We start from the raw sequence: 14,188 nt of genomic DNA on the forward strand, positions 1-14,188 counted from the left end.
GACTCTATAGTGTTAAAAGGAACAGGGTTAAGGCTGACTTCCAGCCCTGAACCTAAGCATTTTATAGCTATATAAGGTGAGCAGGATGTTTCTGGAAACTGGTAGCCATTTTCCTTCCACCACTCCTAATACCTCCCCATATTGTGGTGGGAGGGGGATTTATTTTAATGCCACAACACACATTCATGAAAACCTAATCCCCACCTTCAGAGTCCTATAAGCTGTTTGCATCACAACCTGGCCAATTCCTCCTCCCATTCCTTTTCTTTTTTTCGCCTCAGCTGACAACATCCATATGCCATTCAAATGAGCTCAGGGTTCTGGAAGGAAGTAGACATAGACCATTTAGGCTCCTGGTGTATCATCTGGAGAATCAGAATAATGTTTTATATAATTCTACATACTCAAAGAGCCCCCTGAGTATGCAGAACCATTGTTGTTATTTTTATATGCCCCAATTCATTGCCAAAAGTTCAGTCCCAAGTTCAGTATTAGAAGAAACAAGTGGATTTGCAACACAGTGCCGCAATCTATCCTTACCTCCTAAGTGGAGTGCTGCTGTCCTGGGCTCCATATACAGCCAGGAACAAGAGTCTCGCAGTCCTCTTCAGGTCTCTTGGGCAAAGAGCTCAGGGGTAGGAAAGGGCCTCCTCAAGGCCTTCTCCAAATACTCCATATACAGAGTCGCCTGCTCCAAATCTGAACCTCTGTTTTCTTTCCTCTTCTCCCACAAACAACTGATGTTCCAACATTCTATGTCTTAACTGCTTCCAACACAGTCTCAGTAACTTCTGGTTCCGTTGCTCCTCCCTTCTCCCCCTTCTGTTGATACAAACTGTTGTTTGCATTTTGTAACCTTGCAGGCATTTTTGTTACTTCAAATAAATAGACAAACAAACTTCTGCATACCCAGGAAGCCCTCATCTAGAAACCACTCCTTTATTTTTAAATGACCCTATTTCATTTTCAGGCACTCGAGCGTCTGAGTTCACTGTTACAGAGTGTGATCATGATGACTCAATATTTGGTTGGTTGTAGAAGGAAACTTCTAACTTTCCTTTCAAAAATGGAAATGCCTGTGAATGTCTTTTTTTAAATGCCCAAACAATCAGTGCCACCCCATATTTAATTCTGTATATGATTTCTGGTGATCAGTGCAACACTTACTACCTTAACACTAGACAAGTAGCATCTTATCTATAGTCCTAAACTGGGAAATCCGATTTCATGGCTGATCATCCTTGTTAGAGGAAGTGTTAGTCCTTTGGGTATGGGAGTAATAGTGAATTGTTTCGGATAAACATTTCAGATAAACATGCTGGAAGTACTTAGTATTTGAGTTTTAACCATTTTCACAATTTTGTTTGCCATGCATTAAATCAGTTTTTAAATTATTCAATATAGGTGCAAACCGTACAGACAACATTATCTGAATCTCCAGTGATGACCAGCCCTTCCCAACGCATCCAGATAATCTCCACAGATTCTTCAGTAGCTTCACCACAGCGCATTCAGGTATAAGAGTTTTCCCACCTGTGAATTTGGTTATATCATCTGACTTTTCTCTCTAGCTGCTAAAACTGTATTTTCAATCATAAAACAATTTTATTTTAAAAGAATCATAGTAGGAAGGGATCTTGAGGGTCATCAACCCCCAACAATGCAGGAATCTCAGCTGAAGCATCCATGACAGATAGCCATCCAACCTCTGCTTATAAACCTCCAGTGAAGGTCCACCACCTTCCAAAAGACTCAGTTCCACTGTCAAACAGCTTTCACCATCAGAAAGTTCTTCCTGATATGTAATCACAATCTCCTTATTTGTAACTTGAAGCCATTGTTTCGGGTCCTAGTCTCCGGAACAGGAGAAAACAAGCTTACTCCAACTTCCATGTGACAGCCCTTTAGATATTTGAAGATGGCTATCATGTCTCCTCTCAGATGCCTCCTATTCCAGCTGAGCATACTTGGTTTCCAGACTTTGATCATCTTGGTTGCCCTCCTCTACACTTGTTACAAGCTTGTCAATATCCTTCTTAAATTGTGGTGTCCAGAACTGGACAAAGTTTTCTAGATGTGGTCTGACCAAGGCAGTATAGAGTGTTACTATGACTTCCCTTGATCTGGAGCTAGACTTCTGTTGATGCAACCTAGAATAGCATTAGCCTTTTCTTTTCTTTTCTTTTCTTTTCTTTTCTTTTCTTTTCTTTTCTTTCTTTCTTTCTTTCCTTCCTTCCTTCCTTCCTTCCTTCCTTCCTTCCTTTTTTTTTTTTTTTTTTTTTGCTGCTGCATCACACTGTTGACTTGTGTTAGGCTTGTGGTCTACTAAGACCCCCCTAGATCCTTTCCACATGGCAAGCCAGGTGTCCCCTATTTTTGTGCAGCTGGTTCTTTCTTCCTAAGTGCAGAACCTTACATTTGTCCATTTTGGAATTCATTTTGTTAGTTTGGGCCCAGTTATCCAATCTGTTGAGGTCATCTTGAATCCCAGTTCTGTCTTCTGCAGCATTTGCTACCCCTCCCAGTTTGGTGTCATCTGCAAATTTGATGGACATCCCCTCAATTCCTTCATCCAAGTCATTTATAAAGACATTAAACAACAATGGGCCCAGGACAGAATCCTGTGGCTCCCACTTGTTACTTTTTTCCAGGATGATGAGAAGCCACCAATGAGCATTCTTTGAGTTTGGTCAGTCAACCAGCTACAAATCCACCTAACAGTAACCTTGTCCAGCCCACATTTTATCAGCTTCTCCACAAGAATATCATGTGGGACTTTGTCAGATGTCTTCAGTTTAGCTTTGAGGTCATTAACAGTAATGTCACTGTTGTTGTTTCCCCGCCCCTACATTTTTTTACCCATATGCTCTCAATCCACCTTGCATGTTCCAAGTAATGGATTTCTTCACAAGTGCACACATCCTTTACACAAAATGCTACCCCTCATCCCTTCCTATTTGGTCTATTCCTTTTGAATAGCTTATACCCCTCAATTTCTGCATTCCAGCCAAGTGTCTCATCCCACTAGGTTTCACTAATGTTTATTAGCTCATATTTGCCATCCTGTATTAAGAGCTCAAATTCACCTTGCTTCCCATTCTCTGTGCAGTAGTCTAGAGACATGCGTCATTCCCTCCAGCTGTTTTCTTCTTATAGTTTCCTGCCCTTTGACAGGTTGCTATAGCACCACCTCAGTTTCCTGTGCATCAGTGAAGCTGCTATCCCCAATACCAGCTGTTCTCCTGTTGTCTGTACTATTGTCTCCCTCCCTCTCAAGTTTTAGTTTAAATCTCTCCTGATCAGATTCGCAAGATTCTTAGCAAGCACATTCTTGCCAACCACTATAAGGTGCAATCCATCTCTTGCCGGAAGTCCTCCTTCAACAAAGTGGAGACCATGGTACAAGAATTCAAACCTTTCTTGATGACACCACATGTGCAGCCAGTGGTTTACTTCCAGTTTTTTCCTTTCTCTTACTGGTCCACAACCTTCAACAGGAAGGAAAACCAGAAAAAACACCTGAGCCCCAAGGCCCGTCAGCTTTCTACCCAGAGTCCCTTAGTCCCTTGTTATACATCAAGGGTGTGTTGATACTAGCAGTATTGTTTTTACCCACATGAGTCATCAGGAAAGGGTTGAGGTCAGTAGGCTTTATAAGACGTCTCTGTCGTATCGTGAATCTTTGCATCTGAAAGACAGCACACCTCCTGTTAGCTCCGCACACTACTGTCTCAGTCCCCTTCAGTAGGGAATCACCATTACATCTCTCTTCCTCATCTGAGGAGTGACAGGAATTCTTCTGTACATTGTACCTTACATAGCCACCTCAAGTACTGAGGTCTGTGACTGCTCTCCTTGCTCCTCTGGTCGAGAATCAGTGTCCGAGATGGGGGCATGTAATCAATTTTGCAGCTCCAGTGACAGAGCATAGCTCCTGATAGTCCTGCTTCTGTATGTCCTATTCCTCCAGTGGTTCGTCTTATTCTTCCTAGGGGCACCCCTCACTGCATTACTGTTCCAGGACAGTCCACTCTGCTCTATCAAGAAAATCCTCATCTTGCCCAATAACTCAAGTGTGAGTTACAGTATCTCTGCCGGTATGAGTTTTCTTAGTTCAGGTGTAGTTTTGCACATTCTCAGGCAGGAAGACAAGCATGGCACAGATGTTGCAGGCCACTGCAGCAGCTTTCTTGCCATCCATGTCTCTTGGTCCTTGATCTTTCTTCTATGTGTTCAGTTTCATCCTTAGTGAGAAGACAGTATTATTACTAATAGTTATTACTTAACAACTGCCAGATTTTGTTTCATTATTGGAACTGTATTTTATGTTTACATCTTGCCACAGAAATTATTCTTGCTTATTTGTGCACTGTGGATGGTTGTGTGCACTGGGTGGAATCCAGTTGGTCCTTCTAGCACTGTTGTTCCAAAGGAGGCATCTGCTAATGAAGATGGGGAGGCCAGTTTCCTCCTTTCTATTGCAGTCCAGCACCCCCCTAAAAAAAATGTTTTGGAGGGTTTGGGGACCATTCAAAACAAAATTTCAGGGGGAATTGTGGGCTGTAGTGGGGAGAGAAAACATACAAAAATAGTCTCTTCTACTGATCCACTTCTTACTGGATCAGAAGTCTTTGCACTTGTGCAAATGCACCAATTGGATGTAGCCAATTCATATTCCATACTGATTTGCATTCTGAGTTGTCACATACATAAAATGTACATAAAAGTTTTTTACTTCTTCTATACCCTTTTGTGGCTTAACTGCACATATAACCTAGCAATGGAGGGAAAGCATCACTTTATGAAGTTATAAAATATGATTCTACTAAATTGTTAAATCTCACATGATAAAATATTTCCATTTTTGTTATAGATTGTCACAGATCAGCAAACAGGGCAGAAAATCCAAATAGTAACAGCAGTGGACTCATCAGTCTCCCCAAAGCAGCAGTTTATATTGGCTAGTCCAGACGGAACAGGAACAGGGAAAGTGATATTGGCTGCACCTGAGGCTTCTAATACCAAGCAACTTATCTTTACCACCACAGATAACATTGTGCCAGGCAGAATACAGGTAAACACAGCAATTAAATAAGGGTATATGTGTCAGCCATTAATAAAAGGAAACATTACATAGCTTATTAAAAATAAAATGTTTGTTTCATGGGATGATATATGCAGCGAGTATAAGATGTACACGTGAAACAAAAGTAATCATATTCAACACAATAAATAAATACGAATGCTAAACAAAAATAATTGTTTCTGAGAATGAATTATGTGTTATATGAGGCAGAAGGTATATAGTTTTTCCTGGATTGTTATATATACTGATTCAATGGATATGCTTAATGGTCAGTTATAACATGTCTTGTTACAATCTGATTCATATAAAATGATTTACCATTGAAGGATTGCTTGTTTTATCTGAAAAAAAATGTAAGTGCTGCCACAGTTGAGGTGGCTACTGATCAGCTCCTCGCAGGGTTATTTACTTAATTATACAATAATTTATATCCTGCTTCTTCATTCAAAGTGGCTAACAAAATATAAAAACAAACACAATAATAAAACAAACCATAATTAAAACAAGTTACCAAAAAACTAAGACAAAAGGCAGCTTGAGAGAACAAGAGCAATGAGAACCAGAACAATAAATAAATTAAATTAAGTAACAAGCAAATATTTTATTGGCAGCATTCAGCACCAATTAAATTGAATTGAATTTTTCAAGGGTAGCTCCACATAGAGCATGTTACAGTAGTCCAGTCAATATGCGACTAATGCATGTTGGACCAATGGTTGGTCTGACTGCACCAGTAATGGGCACAGCTGGCACACCAGCTGAAGCTGCACACAAAAGTACTGCAGGCCACTTGAACGTATTGTAACAAGATCAGATCCAGAAGTACTCCTAGGCCACAAGCCTGATCTTAAGAGGAGTGCATCCTGTCCATAATAGACTGATATTTTATCCCTATTCTAGTAGGCCTACTGGTTGATAGTACCTTTGCCTTGTCCAGATTTAATTTCAGGCTAGTCAGTCCATCACTGACTTCAAACACCAATTGAGCAGCTCTCCAGAAGGAGATGGCAATAAGATATAGAACTGAGTTATAAAAATTGCCTCTAGAAGATTGCCTCAAGGGCATGCCGGTCTGCAAGACTTTTGGCTTGATTATGAATGTATGGAGCAAGCCTGCCATATGATGCCAGCCAGAAAACATTTAGTTGTTGAGCTGCCACTAATGTGATTTTTCTCTTTCCATTGGCCTGTTGTTAATCCAATATAAGGTTTTTCACGTTGTCTTCAAACCACACCTGCACCTCTGCATCCTTTCCCCCTTTTTTCTCACAGTATTCATATTTGTCCATTTCATTATTTTTTAAATCTCAACTTTTCTGCATTTTTGTTACTTACTCACTGCTGCTACTTCTGCATGGAACATCTCCCTTTCCAGAGTCTCCATACTTCCCCCCTTTCTTTCCTTGCAAAGTACCTAAAATCCTGTCATTACTTTCACTTTTCTTCTATGTTAACTTGAATGGGACTTCTTCTGATACAACTGTGTTTAAAATATTTAGGCAGCTCCTTTTTTATTTAATTTGAGATGGAGAGTGGCACTGTAAGCCTTCTAAATATTTCATTTTAGATTGTGACTGACTCTGCCTCTGTGGAACGTTTGTTGGCTAAAACTGATGTCCAGCGACCCCAAGTAGTAGAATATTGTGTTGTCTGTGGAGACAAGGCATCAGGTATGTTCTGTAGGAGAATTATTAGATGTGGTGCAAGAAATTGACTGTGCTCACTGATGTCAAAAAATGGCACTTGTGGATCGTTAAACAGATGAATTTGATTCTAGAACATTGTTCTGGCAAAACAACTCAAGCTAGATATTGCCCAGCAGTGTAGTTCTATTCCACTTTCTCCTGAGAGTAAGTAGCAATATTCTGAGGGCCTGGAGAAGAATAAGCTGCTACATGGCATAGGTGGTGTTGAGGAAGCTTCTGATTGATGACATGAATTGCCTGGCCACATTTGGGTGTGCCTGGCATAGCAGCTTCACAACAGATGGAAGTTTAAAATCAACCCCTAAGAGCTGTTATACATCTTGATCCTTATGCAAGCAAAACTCAAGCTTGCAATCCAAATATACAACCCGCAGAAAATAAAGTATTTATCACCATCAGCGTAAACCTGGGGATTATTGCAAATATAGTCTGCTCAACTACTTTAACTTCAAATTCCAGTATTTTGACGCTCCTACATACATCACACCAGTTAGCAACAGAAACGCAATAGCAAGGCCATTCTTGTTTCCTGAGCTGAATGAAACCATAGTTAGCATTTTCTGCTTTCTGAATATCTGTGGGTAGATACATAAATTGAAAATCTGGCATAGGGCTAAGTTTTCATTTTTTTAATGCAGAATTCAGCATTAATGCTACTTCAGCTGTCCAGCTTGTTTAAGTCAATTCATTGCTGCCTAACAATCATAGGAGGGACATTGTTTGAAGACACAGCACCAAAAACTCATGCCAAACAGCATTATCCCCCTAAGAGAAGTTTTTTCTTATTAATGGTTAATTTGTGCCATGCAACATGAGGACTCCTAATGCTGACACAAAATCAGGAGCGGCCAACATGGTGAGGTGGTGCTGTGTAGGCATTCACCCAACAGCAGCATCACTGCTCTTTACCTAGACAGGGGTGAAAGGTCATTGGCAAGGTCAAGACTGCTTGGATGCATCAGTGCACCTGTGCAGCCCCAACCTGACCACCACTCTGCCCCACCCTTTAGGGTTGCTGCCATCAAGGGGCGCTGTAGCCCCCTTCTGCCATGTCAGCCACTCCTGCACAAAATTCAGTGGCTAAATTGCTGACTGGGAGCCAGACAAATGCAGCATACATCATGCCAATCTTAGAGCCCTGATCAACTGTTTCTGGTCACAGTTGAAAATATTGATGTAACCTTTAAGGTTATATGGTGAAGACTTTTTGCTTACAAGAAACCCACAGCTTATTAACTATAGATGCCTCAAATACCAGGGTAAAGGACCTGTTTCTCCCTCATGAATCTGCCTCAATGTTACAATCATCCTCAGAGGCCCCTTTTCAAGTCTTCCACCCTGGCAAGGAGATTGGGCTTATAGCTGTGGTGCTCTTGGTACTGAGTCTGATGTGTTTCATTTGCCCATGACTTAGATTATGAGTTAAACTGGCCCTACACTGGCATATATTTAACTGTTCTGTGTTTTCTACTTTTAAACCTTGTTTTTTGGTGTTTTGAATGCTGTTAGTTGGTCTGCCTTCAGGCTGAAAAGCTAGATAAGAAATATTCTAAATAAAATAAATGCTATGAGTAACCATTTTAGAACCATACTAGTACATCACTGATGGGTTTAAGCACAAAATACACCCCAGTCTAACTAACAGAATAGCATGAGACTTTTGTGTGTATGTGTGAAACCTGAAAATGCATGCAAATAGTTGCGGATTTTCTTCTAATTGGAATACAATGCATATTAAAAATGTGAAAAAACGGAAAAGCAAACCACAGCAACATCTGAACAAAGTACTCTGCATATTATAAAAGTAGTTCTAAAATCCATCTTCCTGTCACATTAGTTGTATATTTTTAATTTCTGGGTTTTTTTAGGTCGTCACTATGGTGCTATCAGTTGTGAAGGATGCAAAGGCTTCTTTAAAAGGAGTGTGAGGAAAAATCTGACCTATAGTTGCCGTAGCAACCAGGACTGTATCATCAATAAACACCATCGGAATCGCTGCCAGTTTTGTCGGCTAAAAAAATGCCTTGAGATGGGAATGAAAATGGAATGTGAGTCTAAAATACACAGAGTGGTTCTTTGTCTATCAAGTGATAGATATGCATAGACAAACAGCCTGTTCTGTCAAGTGTAGTTTAGAGGCTTGTGGTTAAATCAATTTCTATCCAAAATAAAAATTTATTTACTGTTTTATATTCTAAGTCCTAGTTTTGGGATCATTTGCATTGTGAATGTTAGAAATAAGCATTAACTGACTTATAATGTTTTTTGTTACTTCAACCATGTAGCAGCAGTGGTTGAGGTTTGATAATATTCCAATCACAAAAATACAGTGGTGCCCCGCAAGACGAACGCCTCGCAAGACGGAAAACCCGCTAGACGAAAGGGTTTTCCGTTTTGGAGGCGCTTCACAAAACGAATTTCCCTATGAGCTTGCTTCGCAAGACGAAAATGTCTTGCGAGTTCCTGCAGTTTTTTCCCCCTCCCCCCCCTTTTTCTAAGCCGATAAGCCGCTTATCAGCTGATCCGCTAGGCCGATAAGCCGCTAAAAGGCGCTAATCCGCTAAGCCGCCAATGGGCTTGCTTCGCAAGACGAAAAAACCGCTAGACGAAGAGACTCGCGGAACGGATTAATTTCGTCTTGCGAGGCACCACTGTAGCTAAGATGCTATTCATAGTGAAAGATGTATCTAAAGGTCAGATACCTTGAAAAATGGCAGTATGATAAGAAATAAGAAAATAGCCACAGGGCATGAGATCCAGTAGCCTGACAGTACAACTAGGCAGAACATTGGAACACTACTAAGTAAGATGGCATGACTTGAGAGTGATGAGTAATGTCTAGGATGGGCATGAAAGTTATACGATGGTAGAAGCAATGAGGTCACTCTTAACTGAATAGAAGCTGCTTTTAGGTAGCTATTATGCTTAATAATGCTGCCATGTCTGCAGGTATCCAGTCCTGCTTTAGGTATGATTCATAGTGCCAAAGCACACAGAAATGCCGTTTACCTTCACACCACAGTGGTACCTATTTATCTGCTTGCACTGGCATGCTTTCGAACTGCTAGGTTGGCAGAACGGCTAGCTGGGGCAAAGCAACAGGAGTTCACCCCGTTGCACAGATTCAAACCACCAGCCTTCCAATCAGCAAGCTCAAGAGGCTCCGTGGTTTAGACCACAGTGCCACCAGTAATCAGCCATCTCCACATTTCTGAGATTGAACTATTGGGTAGAACTGGAACTGGTGCAAAGCATTCACTTTCACTGAACCAAATTGAGCTAAGACTGTATGTAAGCTAAAGTCCTGCTTTAAGAATTTACATGTTTTACAAGTCTTTAAATGAATGATTTACTTTTAAAGCTCTGTATCTTTATGTGATTTAGCTGTACAGAGTGAAAGGAAGCCATTTGATGTGCAACGTGAGAAGCCAACGAACTGTGCTGCTTCAACAGAAAAAATCTATATCAGAAAGGACTTGAGAAGTCCTCTAATAGCAACCCCAACTTTTGTAGCAGATAAAGATGGGGCTAGGTATGTGACAAATGAATCTTACTGAGGTGTATGTAATTCTGAGCTCTTTCAAAGTCACAGAAATAGAGGATAGCATTTAAAACGTGACTCAATTGGTTTCTAATTAGTCCCTAGTTTTGAGATGGTTCTTTCTTGTGAGTTCAAATGCTATTATAATGTATCAGTATGGAACTTTCCATACTTACTTGGATACTACCTGTCTTAAGTCATGATGTTAATAAGAAATTTAGCTTCTTATTCTTATTATAAAGGACACAATACAGCTTAATGTATGACAGAACCTTGCCTCAAAGGATTTGTACTGTTCAGGCTGAAATGAGGCTCTGATATTGTAAACTCCCTGAGACAAAGACTTGTCATGTGCTCATCTCTGTTGTATCATGCAAAATGAAAGGGCCTCTTTCTTTCACAGAAGGCTTTGTGATCCAGTAAAGGCTCTTGCTGGAGCAAGTGGGGAAGTGATTTCTGCTGAATTTCCTCTTCCTTCTGCAGTCTCCCTCCCAAGTAGCCACTCACCCTGTAACAGAAAGATCCCCTAAACGTCTAGTCCACATTGGGGGGGGGGGCATACAGGGTAGAGGATGAATTGGTAAAAATCGTTCTACTCCTTCCCAGCAGTGTGGCCATTGCATGAGTGGAGTTCTGCTTACAGGATATCTGGGTCCAAGTCCTAAAGTGTTTACCTGTCTATAGGAAAATAGCCAATATTCACATTTTAAATCAGAGGTGACTAACCTGTGGCCCTCAAGATGTTGTTGCATGACAACTCCAGTCATCCCTGGCTGGGGCTGACAGGAATTGGCTTCTAACAATATCTGGAGTGCCATGGATTAGCTATCCTGCTTTCAAACTTGAAGATACTTTGATAGAGAAATCTATCAAAACTGAAAGGCATGGCACTACTTTTGATTATCTGAAAGGGAAATGGTGTGGTTCTTTAATAATAGATTATTACTCATGCTCCCCTTTTTTGAACAGATCAGCTGGCCTTCTTGATTCAGGGATGCTTGTGAATATTCAGCAGCCGCTAATAAGAGAAGATGGTACAGTTCTCCTGGCTACAGATTCCAAGGTATCTTCCGTAGATTTCACTGTACAGTCCATATTTTGTTGCTTCCATAAGGTGCTTTCTGTGCAGATATATATGAATACATCATTCCTCACAAGGAGCACAGCTCAGTAAAACTATTGAAGGATGATTGTGTGGAGTAGAGCATATCCCAGCAATGAAGAAAAAAGACTTGGCTCAATCAATTGGCCAATTTATATTTTGTTTATTTTTTCTTTTTCAATGTAGTTTTAAATTGATTTTCTCTCCATTGCCATGTTGGGAAAGTGGCATAATGGTTTTAATAAATAAGTTTACTTAACACGTAATATATATATATATATATATATATATATATATATATATATATATATATATATATTCTTTTGTAGGCTGAGACAAGCCAAGGTGCCTTGGGGACGCTAGCAAATGTTGTAACTTCACTTGCCAGTCTCAACGAGTCGCTTAATAATGGAGACACTTCTGAAATTCCACAAGAAGACCAATCTGCAAGTGAGATCACTCGGTAGGTACTTCATATTAAAAACTTACTTATCTCCCAGTCCATTATATGTAGTTAGTTAACTGAATAAACTAGAGCAGCAGCATGCCAGGCTATGGATAATAGGCAATGTCTTATATTAAAGCATCACTGTCAAGTTCTATATTTAGATTCTGTCATCAACCTGCATAACTTTAATTACTCTGTTTAGCATTTCAGGGAATGGGTTATAAATAGCAAGATAACAGAATGCTGCTGTGAAGATACTATGACAGTGAAGGGATTTTCTATTAAACTATTTCTAATTTGCTGTTTTCTAGTCATGGGATTCTACTACAGAGACTCTTTTTAAGTTTGTAATGGATACAAGTGTGACCTAGAACAAAAACTTTCAGTGTGGAATGCTTCTATTCAGAGTTTCAGCCATTTTGTTTCATTTCATTCACTGACAACGTTCAGTCTTTGGAAAGTGGGGGTGGGGAATTCAGCCCTTGGAGTTTTTATACCTCCCTTTTGTGTGTAGAAGTTGCCATTTTGGTAACGAAAGGCTACATACTTAGTGGCCTGGTTCGCATGTCACAGTAAGCCGAACTATGGGTTACCAGGACCACACCGAAAATAAAACTGACATCATAATGCCATTATACAAAGCTGTGGTGTGACCTCACTTGGAATACTGTGTACCATTCTAGTTGACTCATCTCAAAAAGGGTATTGTGAAATTAGAAAAGGTTCAGAAAAGGGCACACTTGAACCTTGTGGGGATCCTCTGAAGTTGAACATTGGAAGATTCAGAATAGTTAAAAGAAGTACTTCTTCATGCAGCACATAGTTCAACTCTGGAACTCGCTCCCCAGCAGGCAGTGATGACCACCAACCTATGTGGCTGTAAAAACGAATTAGACAGGAGAAGAGGGATTATCAATGGCCACTATCCGTGATGGCTATATTTGGCCTCCACAATTGGCGACAGTAGTGCTTCTGAAAACCGGTTGCTGGAAGCAACAGGAAGGGATAATGCTCTTGTGCTTGAATCCTTCTTTCCCACAGGCATTTGCCCACTAGATGGGTCGTTGGCCTGATCCAGCCGGCTCTTCTTATGTTCTTATGTGGGCTCCTGAAGAGGAACTTGGAGCTGCTTTGCTCCTTCCTGGACTTTTTTATTGCTGCACTGAGCTAAGCCAACCCAACCCAACCTGTGGCTTGCTGTGTTGCCTGAATAAATCTTGACTATAGTTCTTCAGTAGTGAGGAAACAGCTTGACCATGAGCGTACATTCAGATAACACACTAAGCCAACCTTTGGTTCAGCTCAGCACCACAAAAGAATAATAATTAAAAAAAAAGAGGAAGGAGAAATGCAGCTGCAAGTTTCTCCTTGGGAACCCACACATTTGCACAGCCCTGGTAACTATAGTTTGGATCACCATGCATGACATGTTAACCAGGCCAGATAATTAATTCACTATTGATACATATGATATGTATCTGTGTACAGAAGTATAAGTGACATTATGTTTTAATAGACTTACTCTTATTTGCAGTGCATTTGATACTTTGGCTAAAGCACTTAACACCACAGATGGAGCAACACCTCAGAATCTGGCAGATGGGATGGATCCCACAGGTGGTGGGAACATTCATGTAATCAGTAGGGATCAGTCTACGCCAATCATTGAAGTTGAAGGACCCCTCCTTACAGATACTCATGTGACATTTAAGGTGTGTGTGTTCCCTTAATTTATTTGGGCAAATATGCCAAGAAGCACTAAAAAAAACCCACGACTTTTAACAAGCAAAAATAAGTCAGTGAACATCATCTTCACTTCCCATGCTGTCTTTTTTCCTTGAGAGTTAACTATTTCATTGGAATTTCTTCAGCTGATGCCCATATTACAATTTATAAAGGAGGGAGCAATGGGTTACCCCTTAAACCCCAATGGTAAATTAAATACATGTGACCACACGTGCTTTCTGGCACCGAATGAAGTCTTTTGACTGAAAAAGTTCTCCAGCTTCATAAAATTTGAGAGCAGGACACATTACTTGACTATAAACTGGAAGAGTTTTGTGACTATGTACCAAATGCCACACATCTGTAAAGTACAAAAATGAATTCACAATATATGTGTAAATTTCAGACTTTTCAAATTGCTAATAGTTTTATGCATTGTACCTGAGTTACTCTATATTCACAGTCTTGAAGTGTTATCCCTAACTGTATTGCAGACCCTATTTTAAATTCAAACCAATTCTTTCTGAATACAAAGTGTGGCTTCATTTGAGCTGTCATTTTAATGGGGCAGACTTTGTAT

The 14,188-nt window shown here is 40.3% G+C and overlaps 1 protein-coding gene and 1 long non-coding RNA gene across 7 annotated transcripts in view; one reads left to right on the top strand and one right to left on the bottom strand.

Moving 5' to 3' along the window:
• LOC307209504 overlaps positions 1 to 14,188 on the bottom strand; it is a 197,411-nt gene that overhangs the window by 176,990 nt on the left and 6,233 nt on the right. The window lies entirely within an intron of this gene.
• NR2C2 (nuclear receptor subfamily 2 group C member 2) overlaps positions 1 to 14,188 on the top strand; it is a 42,203-nt gene that overhangs the window by 12,541 nt on the left and 15,474 nt on the right. For 5 of the 6 annotated variants that reach the window (XM_079964545.1, XM_079964547.1, XM_079964543.1 and 2 more), the window contains 8 exons: positions 1,405 to 1,515; positions 4,874 to 5,074; positions 6,654 to 6,756; positions 8,661 to 8,840; positions 10,177 to 10,324; positions 11,303 to 11,396; positions 11,765 to 11,898; positions 13,418 to 13,595. In XM_079964545.1, coding sequence (XP_079820671.1) covers positions 1,405 to 1,515; positions 4,874 to 5,074; positions 6,654 to 6,756; positions 8,661 to 8,840; positions 10,177 to 10,324; positions 11,303 to 11,396; positions 11,765 to 11,898; positions 13,418 to 13,595 — 1,149 coding nt within the window. The remainder of the gene's footprint in view (positions 1 to 1,404; positions 1,516 to 4,873; positions 5,075 to 6,653; positions 6,757 to 8,660; positions 8,841 to 10,176; positions 10,325 to 11,302; positions 11,397 to 11,764; positions 11,899 to 13,417; positions 13,596 to 14,188) is intronic. The other variant, XM_079964546.1, reaches the window with a different exon arrangement.

Source organism: Podarcis cretensis (assembly GCF_951804945.1).
Source record: "Podarcis cretensis genome assembly, chromosome: 2".
Classification (NCBI taxonomy): domain Eukaryota; kingdom Metazoa; phylum Chordata; class Lepidosauria; order Squamata; family Lacertidae; genus Podarcis; species Podarcis cretensis.